This window comes from Malus domestica, chromosome 04 (genome assembly GCF_042453785.1).
Source record: "Malus domestica chromosome 04, GDT2T_hap1".
In the NCBI taxonomy this organism is placed as follows: Eukaryota; Viridiplantae; Streptophyta; class Magnoliopsida; order Rosales; family Rosaceae; genus Malus; species Malus domestica.
Window position 1 is genome coordinate 19,688,431 of NC_091664.1, and position 22,622 is coordinate 19,711,052.

General features: G+C 37.9%; 1 protein-coding gene across 1 annotated transcript; it reads left to right on the forward strand.

Annotated features, from left to right (window-relative positions):
• Positions 1-21,170: 21,170 nt before the first annotated feature.
• Positions 21,171-21,647, forward strand: LOC103408402 (uncharacterized). The gene has a single exon (XM_008347258.4). It carries the CDS (start codon positions 21,171-21,173, stop codon positions 21,645-21,647), a length of 477 nt encoding a protein of 158 aa, XP_008345480.1.
• Positions 21,648-22,622: the final 975 nt, after the last annotated feature.

Consider the following 22,622-nt stretch of genomic DNA (forward strand, 5'->3'; position numbering starts at 1 on the left):
CTTATCCTAAGTACATTAATGAGCATAATCCTTTCCCTCTTAATTTCAAAATTCCCGTGTTCCCAACTTTCAACGGTGAAGATTGTAATGTATCTTCCAGAGATCATATTTTCAAATTTTCAAATCACTGTGTGGTGTTCGAGGACAACCCCAACTACAAACTAAAATTGTTTGCAAACTCACTGGTGGGCTTGGCTTCCCAATGGTACTCTGTGTTACTTCATAATTCCATTGATAATTGGGGGCAAATGGAGATGGCATTTCATGAGTAGTTCTATAAGGTGGAACCTGAAATGACCATTAATGATCTGGTGGAAGTGAAGCAATATGAACATGAGCCCACAAAATGATTTTATGATGAGGTTTAGAAAGACCAGGATGAGGTGTCAGTTCCCAATCAGCCATGCTCAACTTATAGCCATTACCCAGAATGATCTGAGACTACCTATGAGGAAAAATTTCTATGATGTCTAGTTGAACAAGCTTCAGGAGTTGGTGATTGCATCCATTAAGTATGAGAAGTTATTGACAGAAGAACAGCAAGTGAAGCATTTTTCTAAAGTACACATTTTTTTTATAAAAATAAAGCATCAATACATAAACTGGAGTTTGAAGGCCTAGAGGCAGGAGAAAATGATAACAGTCTGGGAGAATGGATGAAGTTATGTGTTGCAGAGATAACCACTAATTTTTAACCTTTAATGGTGAAATGATTGGTTCAATCCATCAATGACCAAAAGATTGTGATGAACGATGAAAGGTTTGTACCCATGAAACCTCCAAAGTATTAGTCATATTCCTTTTACTTAACTAAGGCCGCAAACATCTATGAAGAACTAGTAAGGGCTCGGGTAATCTTGCCCGACATCACTAAGAAGATGCCTAAACCTGAAGAGCTCAGGGGGAAGAAGTATTGCAAGGTCCATTACACCTTTAATCACTCCATTGCTAATTGTGTGCAATTCAGAGATTGGATCCAAGACTTTATAGTCAAAGGGAAGTTGTTGCTGGAAAACCCCCAGGCTAACATGATGTTTGACACATATTCATTCCCTGAAGCCCCGATCAACATGATGAATCTTAATTGGGTTGAGAGGGGGAAGGGAAAAGTTACCCTGAGTGAAGGAGAAGAAAGGAGGCAGGCATGTAGGCCAACAGAAAGCACCAGAAGGTTACTTGACAGGCCCCAAGCAGTTGTGGTCAAATGAGTAGTTTTATGTAGCAGATGTCAATGTCAATGTGAGCTCGAGGTACCAGCATCAGGTGCCATCATTGATCGAGAGTTGGTCAGATGGAAAGAAATAGAAGACCATCTGAAGCCTATATATGTGACAACTTATTTGGAAGGGGTTCCCTTTAAAAGAGTATTGATAGATGAGGGGCAGCAGTTAATGTACTACCACTTAAACAGATAAATAAACTTTGTAGAGGTGAAGAATACCGTATTCCTACTGATCTCACAGTGTCTAGTTTTTTCTAGGGCCATCACTAAAACACATGGGATACTACCTTTAGAAGTATAATTAGGATCTAAGAAGATTATGCTGGCATTTTTTTGTAGTAGACAGCGACTCTACTTATGGGGCGTTGCTAGGAAGGGATTGGATACACCAAAGTTTGTTTATACCATCCACCGTGCACCAACAAGTTGCTATATATCATGAACCCACTACTGCAGAACAAGGATTTTAGGAAAAAGTGGAGGCCAAGTCACGACCATTTCTCCCTATATCTAATGTTGCTGAGGCTAATTTCTACAATCCTAATGTTAGGATCCTACAATGTCTAGGTGCTGATCAGAACAGCCACCCTACCAAGATGATGGCCCAAAAGTTCTTAGAACAATGACTTTCTCTCACATGAGACATGCTTCATATTGTCCCTGCACTCCAACACTAATGATGACAGACCAAAAGAGAAAAGACCAGGTGATAGTAGTCAGGTCTTTAATCAAGAGACTGCTAAATTATGGAAGAGAATGAAGAAAGATCAAGGAAAGCTCAACCAAAGAAATGGCAGAGTGGGGAAAATGAACTTCAGGCACCAAAGATGATTAAGGAAGAGAAATTTTGGAAAAAGAAATGAAGGCATCCATCCACATGGTAGAATGTATATATAACTTGGATTGGCCAGAGGATGAGCCCGAGGCTCCAAAGTCAGTAAAATTTTTGTCTACAGAGCCCGATAAACCAACACCGGAGGATCCAAGGCCAATACAACTCAATGACTTGCTGGAAATAGCAGATCAGGCAAAGATAGTTAATCTTTAGCACGAATTTAAAGACTGTTTTGTGTGGTATTGTACATAAATGCCATGATTAGACTCCAACTTAGTAGAGCGTATAATGCCTATTAAAAAGGGGTACATACTTGTAAAGCAAGCACCAAGGAGGATGTATAAAGAAATAGAAGAAAATGTCAAAGATGAAATTGAGAAGCTAGTAAAGGCAGGCTTTATTAGGCCTGCAAAGTTTGTAGATTAGTTAGCCAACATTGTACTTGTATTGAAAGCTATAACTAATGTCATTCGATGTTGTGTTGATTATAGAAATATTAACAAAGCAACTCTTAGGGATGAATACCTTATGCTTATGGCTGACCTATCCATTGATGTAGTTACAAAACATAAAGTATTATCGTTTATGGATGAAAATGCTGGATATAATCACATAAAAATGGCTAAAGAAGATATACATAAGACATCATTCAGATGCCCAAGACATATAGGAGCTTATGAATACGTAGTCATGCCATTCAAGCTGAAAAATGCTGGTGCTACTTATCAAATGATGATGAATGTTATTTTTCATCATTTCATTGGGCATAACATAGAGGTATACATTGATGACATTGTGGTGAAGTCTAGAACTGAAGACCAGCACTTGGAAGACCTCAGACAAGTCTTGCTGAGAATGAGAACCCACAAGTTAAAGATGAATCCTAGAAAGTGTGCATTTGGGGTTAGATCAGGCAACTTTCTGCGGTTCTTAGTCCAACAAAGAGGTGTGGAAGTGGACAAGTACAAGGCTAGGGCTATAATGGAATCACCTACCTACCCCACTAACAAAGTGCAATTGCAGAGGTTGCGAGGGAGGTTTAACTTTTTGAGAAGATTCATTGCTAATCTTAAGGGTAAGATTCTACCTTTGACTCATTTGTTAAGATTGAATAATCAAGTTAAGTTTGAGTAGGGCCCTCAACATTAAAAGGCATTTAATAAAGTGAAGACTTGTCTAGCCTCTCCTCTAGTGCTCATGCCTCCCCAGATAGGGAAGCCTTTGAAGCTCTACATTTCAGGATTCGAGAAATTAGTAGGGAGTTTATTGACTCAAAATAATGAAGGGGGAAAGGAGCAGGCGATATACTACCTTAGTAGGATCTTTACGGAGGTAGAAACAAGATATACCCCAAATGAGAAATTATGCTTAGCCTTGTACTTCACTGCCAACAAATTAAGGCATTACATGTTGTCTTGCCATATCCATATAATTGTCATAACTGATGTGATCAATACATGTTGTCCAAGCCAATGCTAACTAGAAGAATTGGGAAATAGATCCTAGCACTATCAGAGTTCAGTTTTCAGTATGTACCTCAGAAGGCAGTAAGGGACAAGCAATTGCAGACTTTTTAGTTGAGCACTAAGAATCCAATGAGGAACTTGTCAACATCCCTGGAACTCTGGATATGGCTAGCCTCTGGATCCCACCTAGTAAAACTCACTCGGCAAGGAGGAATGGATTCAACAAGAAGTAAATAGAATAACTAGCCTATGGATCACTCACTGGAGATTATATTTCGATAGATCTTGCACACAACATGCTGTATGAGCTGGAATTATCATCATTAATCCAAAGAGAGTCTATCATTGCTACTCATTTCTTCTGGATTACAAGGATACTACTAACAACATGACAGAGTATGAAGCACTAATTATTGGCTTCGAAATTCTAATAGAGTTGGAGGCAGCTGAAATAGAAGTATATGGTGATTCTGAGTTGATGATTAATCAATTAAATGGAGAGTACAAGTGCAGACATATCACAATGGCATGGTATTACTTGGTAGTTACTCAATTATTAGATTATTAGGGTAATGAAGCAACAATTAGCCATATTCACAGAGGGCTTCTGAAGCATATTTAAGAGAGAGAGACTTAGATGAAAGTAGAGATACAAAGGAGAAGTCCCTCTTCCATCTTTAAAAGAGGATTTAGCCTAGATGTAATGATTAAAGAGCCTGAGATAGAGCACTAGAGAACATCTATCACCCATTACTTCAAGGGCCCTTCTCTTCCCACTAGTAAGAAGATCAGACGACAGGCAACTGAGTTTGTTATGTGGGATAAAACTTTGCTGAGAAAGACTCCATATAGGCTTTTATTGAAATGATTGGGTCTGGAAGAATCAATAAGGGTAATGGCTGAAGTACATGAAGGTATTTCTGGAGCACACCAAACAGGAACAAAGATGAGATGGTTGCTGAGAAGATATGGCTACTTTTGGCTCGACATGAAGAAATATTGTAGAGCTTATGCTAGAGAATGTGAGGAATGTCAAAGGCATGTGATGTGTAAAATAAGTTAACACACAAATTAAACCCTCTTTTTGACAATTGTAGTATAGTATGTAAGTAGGGATCGTTCTAGGCCGGGGATTAGGAGGGATTGCTAATCTATTCTAAATTAATTTAATAATATTAAACAAGGCTCAAGGACACAAAACTAGGCTAAAAACTCTAATAACTCGAAACACACTTAGGATGACTCAAAATAATGAAAACAATCAAATTAGACACTAGGAACTGCAATGGACGGAAATTGAATTAAAAGACTAACAACAAAGAAAACTAACTAAATAAAATAATTTAATAATGGGGGGTTTGGTTTTGACGAGAAGTAAATTAAACTTAAATAAATTACAGAATTGACAAAAGCATGAAATTAAGGTGAAATGATAAATGACGGACTAGCTAGAGGGTTCTTCTCCACACATGTTATACTTGCATACAAAATGATTTCCAGTTGTTCATTTAATAAATTGTGAATTTCAATACTCCAGATTAACCGTGAACAGCACTTTTTTAATCTTCAAGTTTTCCTTAAGTTATTGAATTGGACGGGAAAACGCATACAACAATTCAAAACATTCTTCAAAAGTCCCATACGTGAAAAGCACAATAGAGATACAATCAAAGATCATTAAACTTTGTGAAAACTATAAGCATTGACGAGGCATTCGTAACTATGAAAAGCATGATACTCTTGCCAAGAATTCACTTAACACGATTGTGGATAACAACCTTCACTACTTGTGAATATAAGTTCATAACGATTAGGTGAAATTCACTTATATTCTAGCATCAAATTCATGCATGTAAATTAAGTATGCATCCTTAATCGACATACAAAAATAAGTTATCAATCAAGCAGTTAAGCAAATTAAATCACAACTCAGAAATCACAACTGAAGGTAATCAATTCATATTACAAATATATTCATGGCTTTGAATTAACCTCTAGCCAAAATAAACTTAGTTACACATTATTAAAATAGAAATAAAATATAAGTTTGGAAAGATTAAACCGAAAGAGAAGAAGCTTTGCTTTCTGCCGTCTGTTTCTTTCTTCCACATCTGTCGCGTTTGCTCTCCTTCCTCTTTCTGTCTCTGACCTGCGTTCCGTGGACTGCGCTCTGACCTCTCTCTCCTGCTCTGCCCGCTGTCTCCCTGCACGTGTTTTTTCAAAGCTGCAAGGGCAGCTAAACCACCCCCCCGCTCTCGGTTCTCTCCCTCTCATTGCTAATCTCCTCTTTTCTGTCCGTCTCCCCCTTCCTCCAGCTGCCAAAGCAGCTCCTTTTCTTTCTCACTTTCTCTCCCTTGGATTCTTTCACCGTCCCCCCTCTGTCCACTTCTCTCTGTCGGTTTTATTCTTCGTTTTCTGCTGTCCACCATCTCACCGTGCTGTCCCCTCTTTTATTTTTCCGCACGCTGCTTCTCTCTGGCTTCACTTCTCTCCCCGCGCCTCCTTTTATTTTTTTATTCAATCCCATTTTCTTTTCTGACATGTTCTCCATTTGCCAAGACAGCCCACTTCTCCTGTGTTCTCTTGCTGTCCAATCCGTGAGTCTCCACTTGTTTTCTCCTTTTAATTTTTTATTCCTTCTTTCTGGCAGTTTAATGTGCAATACGTGAGAAATAGGCTCCTACTTGCCAAAATGAACTTTAAACACCTTATAGAAGCAGTGAATATTTCTAGCAATAATTCAAATATGCCATGATGGAGGTAAAATTACAACATGACATTCATATAAATCCTTACTAATGCACGAAAGATTTGGAGGACCAAAACACAACTTCAAATAGAGAGGGCAAGAAGACGCAAATATCTTACTTACCAAAAAGAGAAGACTATGACCACAATAATATGCAAACTACATTTGTTAATACACGCAATCTTCTAAATTAAGACTTATGTTAAAATGCAAAAAGGGCGTGGCTCTCAAGTAGCTTTTTCTTTTTAAAACTCATTTGTGCTATTTTTATTTTCTTTGCATAACAAATCCTATAAACACAAAAATAACGTAAATAGCTCAAAAATATAAGGAACTAACTAAGAAAAGACGAGTGAATTCGAAGTAAATATATATATAAATATGATCCGATCAAATACCCCCACACTTAACTTTTGCTAGTCCTCGAGCAAAACAAAGAAAACATGAAAAACATTAGCTTCCCTCTATGTGACCCTCATAGAATTTCATTTAAGAAAACAAATCATCAAGAACCATAGCTAGCATCAAACCAACTAATTCAAGTTCATCTTCCTTATTCAAATATTAGCAGTAATCTTTGAATCATCCTTGAAGTGTAGTGTGTGAGATAGCCATGCTAATGCAATTTCATAATTTTTATTTTTAAAATCATCATATGCAAACTAGCGACCTTCTCACGGGATATGCACTCAATCACACATGTGTTTAGTTTTAATGTGTTTCGCTCAAAGAATCAAATGTGAAATTTCTACCATAAGCTTGCATAAAGATCTCATCTCCACAATCATAATTGCAAAACTTAAATCAAGAGGACTTTTATTGGATGTAATGAGGTTTAGGGAGAGGGTTATTGAAATGAAAGAATAGGAAAACACAAGTTCCAAGCTACATTGCAAGCAATTCTTTTGTTTAGATTTATAAGAACTCAATCTTTCCAGCAATTCTTCTAGCACCTCCAACCACACCCTTAAACTGAAACTTTAAACTTTTTATTTTCTTTGTATACAATCTTTCTTTTTTTTTTCTTTTTTTTTTTTCTTTTTTTTTTCTTTTTTTTTTTTAAATACAAACATGAAATACCCCCACACTTATTCTTTTGCCAAACACCTTCAAAGTACTTCACAAACATTTCTCATAAGACAATCTCGCATTGCTCGCTTGGAAAGGGTAAGGAAAAATGTTTCAGGTATAAGGGTAGACATATCTGGTGATAAGAAATAAAAGGCTCAACATACACGGCTCAAATTGGCAATCTAATGATATCATTTTTCTTTGGGAAACATGGTTATTTGGGCCATAGTGGTAAACCTAATGCCTCTATCATTTCCAAATTCATGCAATCAATGACAAACATTTCGAAAGATCGTTACGCAAGTTCTAGAGATGTATCTCACATAAGTTCATCACACATAAAAAAATAGGAGTGTATGAAAAATGCACACACTTTCAATAGGCTCAAAAACTCACATAGGATGTATATGGTCACTAAATTCACATATGAAGCTTTAAGTCATACTTTAGTTTCACATTAACAAGGCTATGTGCATTTGGTTTTTCAAAGATGGTCAAACATGTACTAACAAGAGAATAAGGAATTTCACAAAACACATGTTAACTAAGTTCTTGATGATCATGGTTCGAATTTGATCCAATTATATCATTGGGTCGGGAAACTAACAAAAATCTAATTCAAAACAATAAGGGAAACAAGACAATATTTTTGGATTTTTAAATTTTCCGATTTTTTTTTATTTTTTATTTTTAAAGAAAACAAAAAGCAACAACACAGAAACAAATGAAATTCTAGAGATTTCTACCCCCACACTTAAACTTGACATTGTCCCCAATGTCAGAAAACACTATAACGCAAATAAAATAAAATAAATAAATAATAAGAAACAAAATAAAGCAATTGGACTGAAAACTTCCCTAATTTGCAGTAAAATCAAGCGATGACCCCCAAGATAAAATTCAGCAATCAACTTCAAGGGTGGAAATAACCAAAAGTTCCTGCAAAGAAAAGAAATAATTCAGTTAAGTAACGCAAGAAAATAAAATAATAATAAAAAATTGCAAACGAAAAATTGAAAATCACGATAAAAGACAATGAAAAGAACTAATAAGTAATCATTGGTCGTGTTTGTTGACTTTCCACAGCTTTCCTCTTGAACAGGGTGACACTTAGCTTTTTACTTGCAAGTGATGATTTGATGATATTGTACGGCGAAGCTTTGCTCTTTGGTGATGTTGCAGTTCCTTATTTGTTCTCCAAGCAGATGTGGCAGCTTCTCTAGTTCCTCAGCTCGGACTCCTTCCGCTGGGATGATTGTGCAAGCTGCATTCTTCTTTGCTTGTTTCTTCTGTACGTTGTCTCCACATGCTGTTGGTATCATTTTCGCTTGCCTTATCTGTTCTTCAGGTAGATGTGGCAGCTTCTTTGGAAGTACATCAGCAGTGGAAGACGAGTACTCGAGAGCAATTTCTCCATGTCCTGCAGGTTAGAACAAAGACAAGGAAAAGGACATGGAGAATGCATGATATGAGATACTCTTGCTTTCAACCATTATGATATGAAATACTTTTGCTCTGGATGGGTTGTTTGCAGGGGTATCCCAGGGAATGAGGAATACAGTGTGACTCGAGAGGGTTCTTTGGGAATGCATTCTCGAAGATGAAGAAGTGCTGAGAGGGTGTGCCTTTGCTGTGGAAGGCGAAGGTAAATACTTATAGGACTTTTCTTCACAACCGGAACTATTCTCTCACTTAGTGTCGGCAGCCGGTGGATGGGTGAAGAATACAAATTACGCGCTTTCTGACAAAGCTGCCCGTAATTTCCGCAAAGCTGCCAGTTGCATGTGACAAGTGCTGACTAGGCTGAGAGAGACAGATGGTTGGAATCGGCACTTCGACAGACTGCCCGTGATTTTCGCAGAGCTGAGTTTGCGTGTGACGGGTGACAACACGTCTGGACGAATTGATCTTGCGAAATCCGGGGTTCGGCTCGTGGTTTCTGAGCAAGCCCAACTTTTAAGAAATGAACGCCTCTTTTGAGAAAAGAATCCGGCTTTTGAGAACGGAAACTCCTCTTTTGAGAAAAGAATCCGGCTTTTGAGAAAGGAGCCCCGACTCTTCGATTTGCGAGAGGACGCTTCTCTAAGGAGCGCCTCTTTGATTTCTTCTTTTTATAGAGGCGTTAATTTTGTTCCACAACACACTTGAGTACCCTCCTGTAAACACTCCCATCTTGCACTTGTTTAATCTTGATCAGTCCAACTCTCTTCTTTCTTTACCACCTCTGAAAAATGTCTGGCCCTTCTGATCGTCGTTTTGACTTGAACATTGGTGAAGAGGCAGCACCGCCTTCACCAGACAACATATGGCGGCCATCCTTCATATCCCCTACCGGTCCCCTTACCGTGGGGGATTCGATGATGAAAAATGACATGACCGCTGCGGTGGTGGCCCGAAACCTTGTCACTCCCAGAGATAACAGACTGCTCGCAAGGCGGTCTGATGAATTGGCGGTCAAGGAGTCTCTGGCTCTCAGTGTGCAGTGTGCGGGTTCCGTATCCAACATGGCCCAATGCCTATATGCCCGAACCCGTCACGTTGAATCCTTGGTGGCTGAAATACAGAGTCTCAAGCAAGAGATTAAAGGGCTCAAGCATGAGAATAAGGAATTGCACAAGCTCGCACACAGCTATGCCACCAGCATGAAGAGGAAGATTGACCAGATGCAGGACACCGATGGTCAAATTTTACTTGATCATCGGAGGTTTGTGGGTTTGTTCCAACCGCATCTGCCTTCGTCTTCTGGGGCGGCACCGCGTAGTGAAGCTCCAACTGATCAACCTCTGCTGCCTCTTCCTTCTGTGGCCCCGCCGACTGCTGAAGCCCCGCCTACTACTGAAGCACCACCCGACCAATGAATACTATTAGTTTACATCATTGTAAAATTTTAATTTTAATTTTTTTTTTTTTTTATGTATTTTTTTTTTTTTGATTTTTTAATTGTTTTTTTTTTTTTTTTATCATTAATTTTAAATTTTATCTTTTTTTTTTTTTTTTTAATTTAATTTTTTTTTATGTAAATTAATGTAAAGAGACTTTGATTAACCTTCCCCCACACTTAAACTAAGTAATACAAACTCACAGAAATCAACCAAATAACACAACTAACTAAACAAAACAAAATGAAAGCAGTAAAGATAAGGGTGGAAGAATGCAAAGCTGATTGGGTTAGTAATTCCAAAGTCTCCCTTCGTTGAATGCTTGGGGTGCCTCCCAAGAAGCGCTTGATTTAACGTCTTTAGCCGGACGCATCTTTTCTTTAAATTTCCCTCGGCTCCATTTGAACCTAAAATCAAAGAAAGAAAAATAAATCAAATATCAAAAGTAAAATACACAAACACCAATATAAACATAAACAAAAACAAAAATAAAAGGATTAGCAAAGTTGCTAATCCCCGGCAACGGCGCCAAAATTTGATGTGTAAAATAAGTTAACACACAAATTAAACCCTCTTTTTGACAATTGTAGTATAGTATGTAAGTAGGGATCGTTCTAGGCCGGGGATTAGGAGGGATTGCTAATCTATTCTAAATTAATTTAATAATATTAAACAAGGCTCAAGGACACAAAACTAGGCTAAAAACTCTAATAACTCGAAACACACTTAGGATGACTCAAAATAATGAAAACAATCAAATTAGACACTAGGAACTGCAATGGACGGAAATTGAATTAAAAGACTAACAACAAAGAAAACTAACTAAATAAAATAATTTAATAATGGGGGGTTTGGTTTTGACGAGAAGTAAATTAAACTTAAATAAATTACAGAATTGACAAAAGCATGAAATTAAGGTGAAATGATAAATGACGGACTAGCTAGAGGGTTCTTCTCCACACATGTTATACTTGCATACAAAATGATTTCCAGTTGTTCATTTAATAAATTGTGAATTTCAATACTCCAGATTAACCGTGAACAGCACTTTTTTAATCTTCAAGTTTTCCTTAAGTTATTGAATTGGACGGGAAAACGCATACAACAATTCAAAACATTCTTCAAAAGTCCCATACGTGAAAAGCACAATAGAGATACAATCAAAGATCATTAAACTTTGTGAAAACTATAAGCATTGACGAGGCATTCGTAACTATGAAAAGCATGATACTCTTGCCAAGAATTCACTTAACACGATTGTGGATAACAACCTTCACTACTTGTGAATATAAGTTCATAACGATTAGGTGAAATTCACTTATATTCTAGCATCAAATTCATGCATGTAAATTAAGTATGCATCCTTAATCGACATACAAAAATAAGTTATCAATCAAGCAGTTAAGCAAATTAAATCACAACTCAGAAATCACAACTGAAGGTAATCAATTCATATTACAAATATATTCATGGCTTTGAATTAACCTCTAGCCAAAATAAACTTAGTTACACATTATTAAAATAGAAATAAAATATAAGTTTGGAAAGATTAAACCGAAAGAGAAGAAGCTTTGCTTTCTGCCGTCTGTTTCTTTCTTCCACATCTGTCGCGTTTGCTCTCCTTCCTCTTTCTGTCTCTGACCTGCGTTCCGTGGACTGCGCTCTGACCTCTCTCTCCTGCTCTGCCCGCTGTCTCCCTGCACGTGTTTTTTCAAAGCTGCAAGGGCAGCTAAACCACCCCCCCGCTCTCGGTTCTCTCCCTCTCATTGCTAATCTCCTCTTTTCTGTCCGTCTCCCCCTTCCTCCAGCTGCCAAAGCAGCTCCTTTTCTTTCTCACTTTCTCTCCCTTGGATTCTTTCACCGTCCCCCCTCTGTCCACTTCTCTCTGTCGGTTTTATTCTTCGTTTTCTGCTGTCCACCATCTCACCGTGCTGTCCCCTCTTTTATTTTTCCGCACGCTGCTTCTCTCTGGCTTCACTTCTCTCCCCGCGCCTCCTTTTATTTTTTTATTCAATCCCATTTTCTTTTCTGACATGTTCTCCATTTGCCAAGACAGCCCACTTCTCCTGTGTTCTCTTGCTGTCCAATCCGTGAGTCTCCACTTGTTTTCTCCTTTTAATTTTTTATTCCTTCTTTCTGGCAGTTTAATGTGCAATACGTGAGAAATAGGCTCCTACTTGCCAAAATGAACTTTAAACACCTTATAGAAGCAGTGAATATTTCTAGCAATAATTCAAATATGCCATGATGGAGGTAAAATTACAACATGACATTCATATAAATCCTTACTAATGCACGAAAGATTTGGAGGACCAAAACACAACTTCAAATAGAGAGGGCAAGAAGACGCAAATATCTTACTTACCAAAAAGAGAAGACTATGACCACAATAATATGCAAACTACATTTGTTAATACACGCAATCTTCTAAATTAAGACTTATGTTAAAATGCAAAAAGGGCGTGGCTCTCAAGTAGCTTTTTCTTTTTAAAACTCATTTGTGCTATTTTTATTTTCTTTGCATAACAAATCCTATAAACACAAAAATAACGTAAATAGCTCAAAAATATAAGGAACTAACTAAGAAAAGACGAGTGAATTCGAAGTAAATATATATATAAATATGATCCGATCAGCATGAACCTTTCCAACACACATGATCAATACCCTTGAATCTAGTAGTAAAGCTATGGCTTTTCAGAAGGTAGGCCATGGAGTTTATCGGGCAAATATACCCAGCTTCCAGCAGATGACACACTTTCATAATTATGGTGACTGATTACTTTACTAAGTGGGTTGAGGCTTCAGTTGTGAGAACCATTAATTCAGCTGTTGTGAAGAAGTTCATTGAGACCAAAATCCTACACAGATATGGGGTGCCTAAAACAATTGTTACAGACAGAGGTTCATTATTTATCTCAAAATAAGTAGAAGAGTTTGCAGCTAAGTTCAAGATAAAGATGATCCAGCCTAACCCTTATTATCCACAATCTAATGGTCAAGCAGAAGCTAGCAACAAGATATTGGTGAACGTCATTAAAAGAATATTGGCAGATAGCCCAAAAAGGTGGCATGAGAAGTTGGGAGGTACTATTTGGGCTTATATAAAAAAGAGCAGGAATTGGGACTACTCCTTATAGAGATTATTGTGAATTCTGTGAGGCTTCAAAACCAATTTGGCCTACATAGTAATGAGTTTAATCAGGCCATGTGTCAAGGAATTAAGGATTTGGATGTTGTCCGAATTGAAGCTCTAAACAAGATCCAGGAAAGGAAAAAGGTTGTTGCCTGAGCTTACAGCAAGAGAATAAGACTGAAGAATTTAAAAAAAGGAGAATTAGTATGGAAAACAGTTTTGCCCTTGGGAACTCAAGTTAAAGGTTTTGGGAAATGGAGTCCCACTTAGGAAGGCCTTTTTACAATCACCAAAGTATTAGATAAAGTGGGTATTGCTTAGCAGATTTAGAGGGAGACTTACAAAACATCCAATCAATGCTAAATTTCTAAAGAAGCACCACCCAACTCTTTGAGATGTTAAAGACTGTTACATTAGTGAAGTCTAATACTTAGAGAAGAGGTGGGGGCCCTTTTGTTTGTTTAAAGCAGTTGTTTATATTAAAGAAGAGTAAATAAGTAAGTAAAATAGTGAAGAAGTAAAAGATCTTTTCATTCAATAATTGGGGGAGGTACGGAAGCCCTAAGTTAACAAGTTTACATCTTTAGCCAAAACAACTATCCTAGAGTGATAAGTCTGGATGATGGTGAAAATGTTGGATAAATGTCAACAATCTGTGATAAATTTATATATGCTAATAAATAATAAATACGAACAACTAATTAACAGTGTATGAACAATGAAATAATATTAAACAAAAATATTGAAGATTGAGGCTTGCGTACCACAATGTCCTTGAAACAAAAATTTTGTCCCTACTCAGTGCTTGTAGTTCTATAGACGTCTGTTTCACCAGGATTCAACGATCAAGTCAAAATTTCAGCACTGGAAAACTTGACTTCTGGCGAATTTCTGTGTGGTTTTCTCATAAAGGATATTTTTTATTGTAGAATAAGAATGTTGATTTTCTGTATCTAAATGTCATGCAGATGGATGTATATATAGTAGGTGTATGCCTGTTCGCAACAGATATGAGAATAGGATGTGTCTGTTGGGAGACATTTTCTCCATAGGGGTGCTTTGTTCTGCGTTCTTTCATCACTCTTCAGACTTCATCTGAAAGGATGAGTCTATTGATAAAATGATAAAAAAATTAATTAATTAATTAAATTAAAAATTAATTAAAAATAATTAATTAAATCCAAAAATAAATAATTAAAGTATTTAATTATTAGAGCCAAAGCCTCAAGGCCCAAGGCCCATCTTTTGATAATTAATTATATATTATTTATTAATTAATTAGTACACCTTAAAGCCCAACCCCAAGGGTGAGCCCAATTTTGTTCTACAAGGTCCATCACTCAAATCACTTTCTATAAGGGACAAAGCCTTATAAAGTGAAGAAACCTTCTGGTAGTGACCAATGTGGGACAATGAAATTTCTACTAAAAAATACCAACAGAAAATGTGACCCAGCTATTCTAAAGCTATATTGCTGTTGGCTAACTGAGCTTCAAACTCCTCAATTTCGTGGTTCACTTTCTTCACTTCTTGGATTTTCTTGTATAGCTTGCTTGAGAAAGTCATCTGCTTAGCCTTCAAAGCAGAAGGTTGTTCCTCCAGCTTTTGGATCTCAGCAGCTACCACCATTATTCGATCCTCCACGGTTGAGCCCTCATCCACCAACTGATGTAAAGTAGTGGAAGTTCTAGTGTGCTTCTCCTTGTAAAACCTTTTGCCTCTTGGCCTTGAGATGTTGATCCCTTTTGACCCTCAGATTTTCAAAGAAGGAGATGAAGGACTTATACTGCACCTTAGTCATCCATTAGGCTTGGTATAAATCAGTGAGAGTTTTCTCATCATCTTGAAGAGCCTTAAGGCTGAATGAGATAGAGAAGTCCCTCTGCATACATTCTTTGAAGACCCTGCACTGATCTTGAAGATGTTGAGGCTCAAAATGGCATATTGGGGATCTCAACTTCGTCCTAATTTACCCGAACTCTCTAACTAGTTCGGGAAAAGAGGCCGTGGCTGGAAGAGAAGCTAGAGGATGAGGCATTACACCAGCACCACCTAAAGCAGCAACAACAGTGGTAACCTCAGTAGGGATGGAAGAAGAGGATTTAGCAGTAGTAGCAACCTTTTTAGGCCGAGTGATTAGGATCCCTGAGACTCTAGTAGCTCGAGGAGGTCGAGAATTAGCTACTTTACTCACAGCAGGCTAAGGAGACCTGCTCGAACCTTTACCAGATGCCTATCAAAACATAATGAAGACAAATTAATAGAGCAATCTAGACTTAAATGAGAAAAAGACAAGATTGCAAGTATGTTTATACCTAAGATAAGCCATGTACTTTGGGAGGAGGATGTGTTACTGTAGCTGCCTTGGAAGAAGTTGGTTGGCTTGCCTGAAGAGGAGCATGAAAAGCCTTAAAACTAGTCACCTCTTAGACAACTGGTATCTCAGGAACTATGGGCTCCTCAACAACTGATGTTGGATGATTGGTAGTCTTTGGCAAGGGGGAAGACTGGCAAAGCTAGAGTTCAAAACATAAATTCAAAGTGAAAACACATTAAGAAAAGCTTAAAATGGCTTAAGAAAAGAGAACTTACAGAGTTACTGTCATCCTCTACAAAGTGAAGCATCTCTCTAGTTGTTAGATTGAATTGGGAAGTTGGGGTCACTACCATCGCTAGAGGAATGGAAGAAGAAGAAGGAGCTGGTGCTCACCCGACTGAAGGCTCAGCCCGAGGAGAAGAAAGACGCACAGGTCGGGCTGGAGTAAAGAAGGCTTGGTTTGAGAAGTCCATTCTGCTTTAGAAGCCTATTTTGGAAAACAACAAAAACTAGCTGAGTACAAGAGATGAATTTTAGAAATAATTAATTGCTCAAAGATTCAAGAAAACTACCTTCAACTCCTCCAAGATCTTAACAAATACCTTCTTATCAATTTGCTGCCCTTCCACAACTGCATTCATCTCATGGGAGGAGAATCAAGCTTTTTGCTAATGGCAAGTCCTAATCACAAGAAAGAACATGATCAGTTCAAGACTTAAAGAGATGAATTAAATAAAGAAAAATCAAGTTTGAATCACGTACTGGCAGATTTCGATTTTTTCATGCCTGCTTCAATTAGGATGGTAGAAGGAGATCTAGAGACTTGAGAGGCCTGAAACCTGGTTCTCTTCTTGGTTGGAGTGGCTCTTGGAGCAGGAGGATCAAGTCTAGCTTGAGGTCTCCCTTCGAACTTATAATTAGAAGATTTTACAAAAAAATATCTTGCCCGATGAGGAGCCCTGGTTTCTGCTTCGGGCTTAACTTTTGTCTCTGATTCATTGAACATCTTAAAGATGTTCCCAGCATCCTCAGGAACATGGCTAGAGCTCGATTTTTACCTAGTTGGCTCTGCAGCAGCCTCCTGAAGAACCAAGGCATCAACAGCCTTTTCTTCTGCCTAACATCCACTTCCCCATGATTACCTTGGGCTACAAGATTAAGGAGAAAGTTAGCAATCACAAACTATGAAAATATGAAGTAAATGAAAGGGGTAACAATTTAGGTTACATATAATCAAAAGTTGGTTTTTATGATTGATGGCCTCTTTCCAGCTTTCAAACTCTTATTTCTTGGAAAGGGACTTAAAGAAAACTTGCCTAAAGATCTTATCATGGGCTTCTCTGACATCTCTATCATACTTCTTAGACCACTTGGCCTCCCACCAAGTGGTGAACAAAGACATGCACTTAAAGTTAAGGGTCGCGGGCTTATGAGTTATCTTGCTCATTACCTCCAAGCTGCACCTGCTTGCCCGAAACGTGGCATTTAAAGGAGAACATATGCGATATGAAGTTCCACACTCGACTGAATTAAAAAAATGGACTGGAATTGCCTGTCTAAACCCAGTTGTCTACCACAGAAATTAGGGTGGTAGATCTCCAGCCCGCGTTCATAGCCCGCTCAGTCACTCCTGACTCCCCATGCTAAGTCCTTCTGCTGGATGCAGCTAATGAATTTATCCTTGCAAAAGCTGATAGCATCCTCCCTAAAGGAATCCTGGAAGATGTTGTCCGAGAACCAAGGGTACCTCCAGAGCATTGAGGCACCCCACTCCAAATTGACCTAAATCTTATAGATTTTGAAGAAATAGAGGCAAGCTAAGGTGGAGTGGTTGGTGGTGGGAGCCTTTGCCAGAATTCGGGCAGGAGCTACTCCCTCTGGAAGCTCCAAGTTGGCAACCCGAAATTCGGGGCAATACCATTGAAGCCATAGCTGCATCATCCAAGTAGCTTAATTGACGTTGGTCTCGAAAGGATGGTTCATTGTCATCTCACAAAGGAGATGATAAAGATGTGCCAAAAAGAAAGGGTCGGTGGTGATATCATCAAAGGAATGCATGTTCTCCACCAAGGGGACCTATTCCAACTTCACTCATTTAGATTTGTTAAGGAACACATGTTTATTCAACCAATATAGGAGAAAGTACATGTGCTCTTTAGCTGGGTTAGCAATGAGGGAAGGCAGGCTGAACATCTTTTTAACAAAAGATATGAAGCCTGTGAAAGAAGTCTCATAGCTCTTGATGGTGGTAAAGTTATACTCCAAGCTGATGATAGACTGACAAGCCTCTGAGCCTTCAGCAGTTAGGCGTGAGGGTGATGACCAATCGTGTGTAATGTCTACACACCTGCCCGATGACCTTAAACCCAAAACCTGAGCTATATCCAGGATGGTGGGCGTTATGCGACCTATTTTGAAATCGAAGGTATTGGTCTCTATGTTCCAGAAAAGAAGAGTTGTTGAGAGAAACTCATGCTTGATGGGGATAGTGGTCTTGGACATCATGATAAGCTCATAGATGCCAGTTGTCATCCACTTCTTCTTCCAGATGGGCTCTAATTTATCCACCCACTTGGACCAGGCTTCATCATTCATTAACGGGAAACCCTTCTTGAAGCTAGACCACTTTGGAGCAGAGATTCCCGCTCAACGATGTAAGGATTGGGAGTGAACTAGTTGGCAACGGCCATATTGCTTTCCACAACTACAGGAACTCTAGAATTCCATACGGGCCCTAATGAATGCATTCCCCCTTTCTCGAAGAAAATGGACAGATTAAGTCCAGCCCAAGGGTGATGAAGGTCATTAAGTCGACATCGAAGATTGACAATCCCTTTTCCAAACTTGCATGCAGGGCACGATTTGGGAGCCATTGTTGAATTCCAGAAAATAGAGTGAAAATGGGGCTAGAAATTGAGGCAAGAAATGGCCGAAAATTTAAGAGATTTGGAAGTTCAGAAAATTAAGTTTGTTGAAGAAGATGGCCGAAAAAAGAAAAGTGGAAGTTATTTAACAGCAGGTAGTTAACTTTGGAAATCGTGGGTTAGTGCAAAAGTTTATTTAAAATGGCTAATTAAGAGGCGCTAATACCTAGTTTCAGCATGCAATGGATTTTAATCATTATCAATGTCTTGATTAGCAAACTTAACAATGATTAAATGGGGCATTGTTTGAGTAGATATTTAATGCTGGGCTTAGTATGATTGGAGGCCTAAAAGTAGAAGGAAGATTGAGCTCGGACAAGTCAACAGCCAAGGAAGAATTAAAAATAATTTTTTGCCAAGGAATAGGCAACAAGCCTATGTGAGAAATTACACTCAGAGGGTAGCTCACCCCCAGCAAAAAGTACTTTTCAAGGGCATGGATAGGTAAATAAATGGTGACTCACCATACTCTGGAGGCCATCACTAAAAGGCGAGGCTTGGACAGTAGGGCTAGAAAGTCTATAAAAGCAACGAAGGACACAAGGAACAAGGACACTCAACCAATCAATCAAAAGACATCCAACTTTGCACTCAAGCAAGCAAGAAACCAGAAAGCTTAGTTTGTCCAAACTTTACCCTTTTAGTCGCAAGTCCACCATAGAAAGCCATCTTTTATCAAGTTTTAGAAGCTCTGCTACCTTTCCCCTATGTTGTAGTATTGAATCCCTCTAGTAAACCTGATTTATATTTCATTCTCCAAAGATTACAACCCCTATAAAACTCAAAGAGAAGTGGTTGCAAGAAGACGTACCTAGCCTGACAAGGTCATAATCTTGCCCGAGTCTCTTTTGTTTGTACTTACATAACGTAGATTTGTTGTTTATGCATCTTTCATTGTATCTTACATCATTTTCGACTGCTTTTTGTTCAAAGTTTCATCTATGATTAATCTTATTAAACTAATTAACCTTGCTTATTTAGTGTTAGCCATAACCAAAGAGATAATTTGAAGGGCCCTGAACTCCCTTTAATTGGACATATGATATTTTGAGTAAAAGTCCTTGTTTACAAGGCAAGAAAAAGAACTTTATACATACTTAACCCATCTGTAAACAATCCAATCGAACCAAGAAATCTAAATAACTTGTGGCGCAAGTAATGAATCCATTTAATAACTAAAAAAGAACAATCTGTTGTACAAATATAACGGGCCATGCTTAAAACCATATTAGTTTTGATTGTGAGCCTCAAGGCCCCATAAAGGCATCATTCAAAGCTAATAAAGGCATCATTCAAAGCTAATAACAAACTCATTTTGCAATACACCAAGCAGCAAACTTTGCACCATAAGCAAGACCCAGGGGAGTTATGCGAGGGATAGATCTAGCCCAAACAGAAATCAAATAATAACTTCTTAAGGTAACATTAAACATGATCGGCTGGTACGATACTCTGCGGTATACAACACTCTAAACTGAAGCCAACCGTTAATGGATCAGTTTAGTTTTATACCAGCCGATTATGAAGATTTACCAAAATACTACAGTACGAATAGAAGCCGATGGGTACGGTTCGTTTGGTACATCGGTTTCCGGCAAAAAATCCCACCCGTATTATGGTTGAGAGTATGAGAAAGAAGTCAAATGATGGAGTTTCACTTTTATGCCATGTAGCATTAAGTGCTACGAGTATTGGATAGCTTAAATCTACGGGACCACAATGAAAGCAAGAATCTAAACTAATTTAGGTCATTCAAGCGCTCATAGCATTTATCCTACGTAGCAAGGATGAATTTTTCCAAATGATAAAAGAAAAAACTTGGAAATTTGATACATATCTAAATACTTAACCAGTAAGATTAGTTGACGCTAGGAGAATGATTCCAAATCTAGAGATTTAATTAACATTATGATATTAAATTGCTTGTTTAAGATGTTACGATCCATATATATGCCAAAAAAAATTCAAAACAAAAGAAATGAAGGAAACAAATTCATAAGTTTTTTTTTTTGAACAGATTATATCTCGGAAAGTGATTTTTACACTTATTTTTTTCCTCCTCTTACACATTTCTAATTATATATGATCATTAAATTAACTAAATAAAAAAGAATTAACAATAAAAATTAAACAAATTTGTGCAAGAAGAGAAAACAAGTGTGTGAAAAATATATCTTTATTTAAATGTTTCATAAACTTTTTTAGATAAAAACAGATGTGATTTCCGCGCTCTAAATTTCTGCTACTACACTCCATCAATTGTAATCCACCACGTGTAAGTGTTTAGGCCATCCAACTCATGCCCAACAACAGCACACACAAAAACATATTGACAGAATGTAAAGAAGTAGACATTGCAAATTATGCCAAATCATCATTTTACACACACTCATAACCATAATTAACATACCCCAAATTACATATATACCCTCATCTCTCTCCCTGCCTCTCTGTTTTGTGTATATCTTTTCTTGCAATCTAAGTCTACCCCTTTATTTTCTGTCCAAACACATCAAACTCCATATAAAACCCCCCCCAAACCCCATTTGCACACACCTCTGACCTCCACAAATGACTTCAGTTTGCATATCAAACTGCTTCAACGACGCACGTGACCCCCGCGTGCCGATTCGGGCCACCTACGTAAACCTCTACAAGTGGCCCGAGTCCGACGCAGAGTTTGTGCGCTCGGTGAGCTCCAACGGGCGGCGAACGGATCCTACACTGCGACACGGGCACCCAAGGGTGGTGGACAGCATATCATGCAGGCAAATGTATCTCAGGAGCTATAAGTTTTCAAGGAAAGAGAGCGTGCCGGAGAAAACCCAGAAGTGCTTTGGAAGAGTGAAGGAGAAGATGGCAGGAAATAACAACAATAATGACGGGAGTAAGGGTAAGAAGGGGAAGGGAAAAGTGGGGAGGAAAAAGAATAGTAAGTGTTTGGTTCTCAGGAAAGTGAAGGAATTTTCATCTGCTGCTCTCTTTAGAATATTTCAGAGGTTGCTGTCTTGCTCTGCTAGTGTAGATGTTGTGAGTCATGATGACTAATTTAAATTTTCGGTTTTGTAATTTGTGTTATTTGAAGGGTTTTAATTTAGTTTTTGGTGTTTTAATTAAATTATAATCCAGAAATTGTTGCTGTTAATTTGTGTTTTTGTTTGTGTAATTTGTGTCAATATATATATAAATAACTGAAAGAAAATAGGGGCGTATATATTTGGTTCTGCAATATTTTCTGCATTTACATGTTTTTGGCTTAGAAATTTGCATCTCACTCTCAGTAAATGCCAAACATTTGAAGCTCGATTAGTTAAGAACATTCATCTCCGCATTCGATATCCTGATCCAGTGTTCGACTCCCCACTTCCCCAATGTCGTATCACGTGTACGAAAAGAAAAAACAGTTTAGGTTGTTAGCACCATTTGACAGGTAGCTTATCTAACTGTAGATTATGTACAAAACTATGTAATACAAATGTACGACTGCTTAATCATGGGTCAAAACAATAGAAAAGTTGACTGGTTCACGCTTTATCTTAGTTGATTAATTTTGGTAAAGAATCGTTGAACTGCTCAGGATTTAAAACTATCAGTCTGCATAACATCTGATTGACCAAAAAAACAAGTGCAGGATCAGTTTTGAATTTGAATGGTGGGTACTGAAAATATTTGAGCTTTCAGTGTTACAAATATATACACATATATTAGATATTAGGATAAAAACTGTGTTAAAAGTATGGTAATTGGCTTTGGATTCTGTTTAGGGTTAAAGGGAGCTGTGAAAGAGACCTGGCTCTTTTGGGTCAAAGTATTTTGCTGTCTTAACAGGAAAAGCCTATAGTTACGGTTAAATTAACAATTGATTTGGTGCCAACTGCTACATAGACAAATAAGGCACTAAAATGAGTAATTCAACGTCACTTATAAATGAAAGGTTTTAGGTTCGGTTGTTGCCGAGGATGAATTCGAACAAAATTATTATAACTAGCCCATTATAAAACTCACTCATCTACTTAGGGTGGA

Bases quoted from the DNA above. Each gene is read 5' to 3' on its own strand.
- LOC103408402 (XM_008347258.4), top strand. From the start codon at position 21,171: ATGACTTCAGTTTGCATATCAAACTGCTTCAACGACGCACGTGACCCC.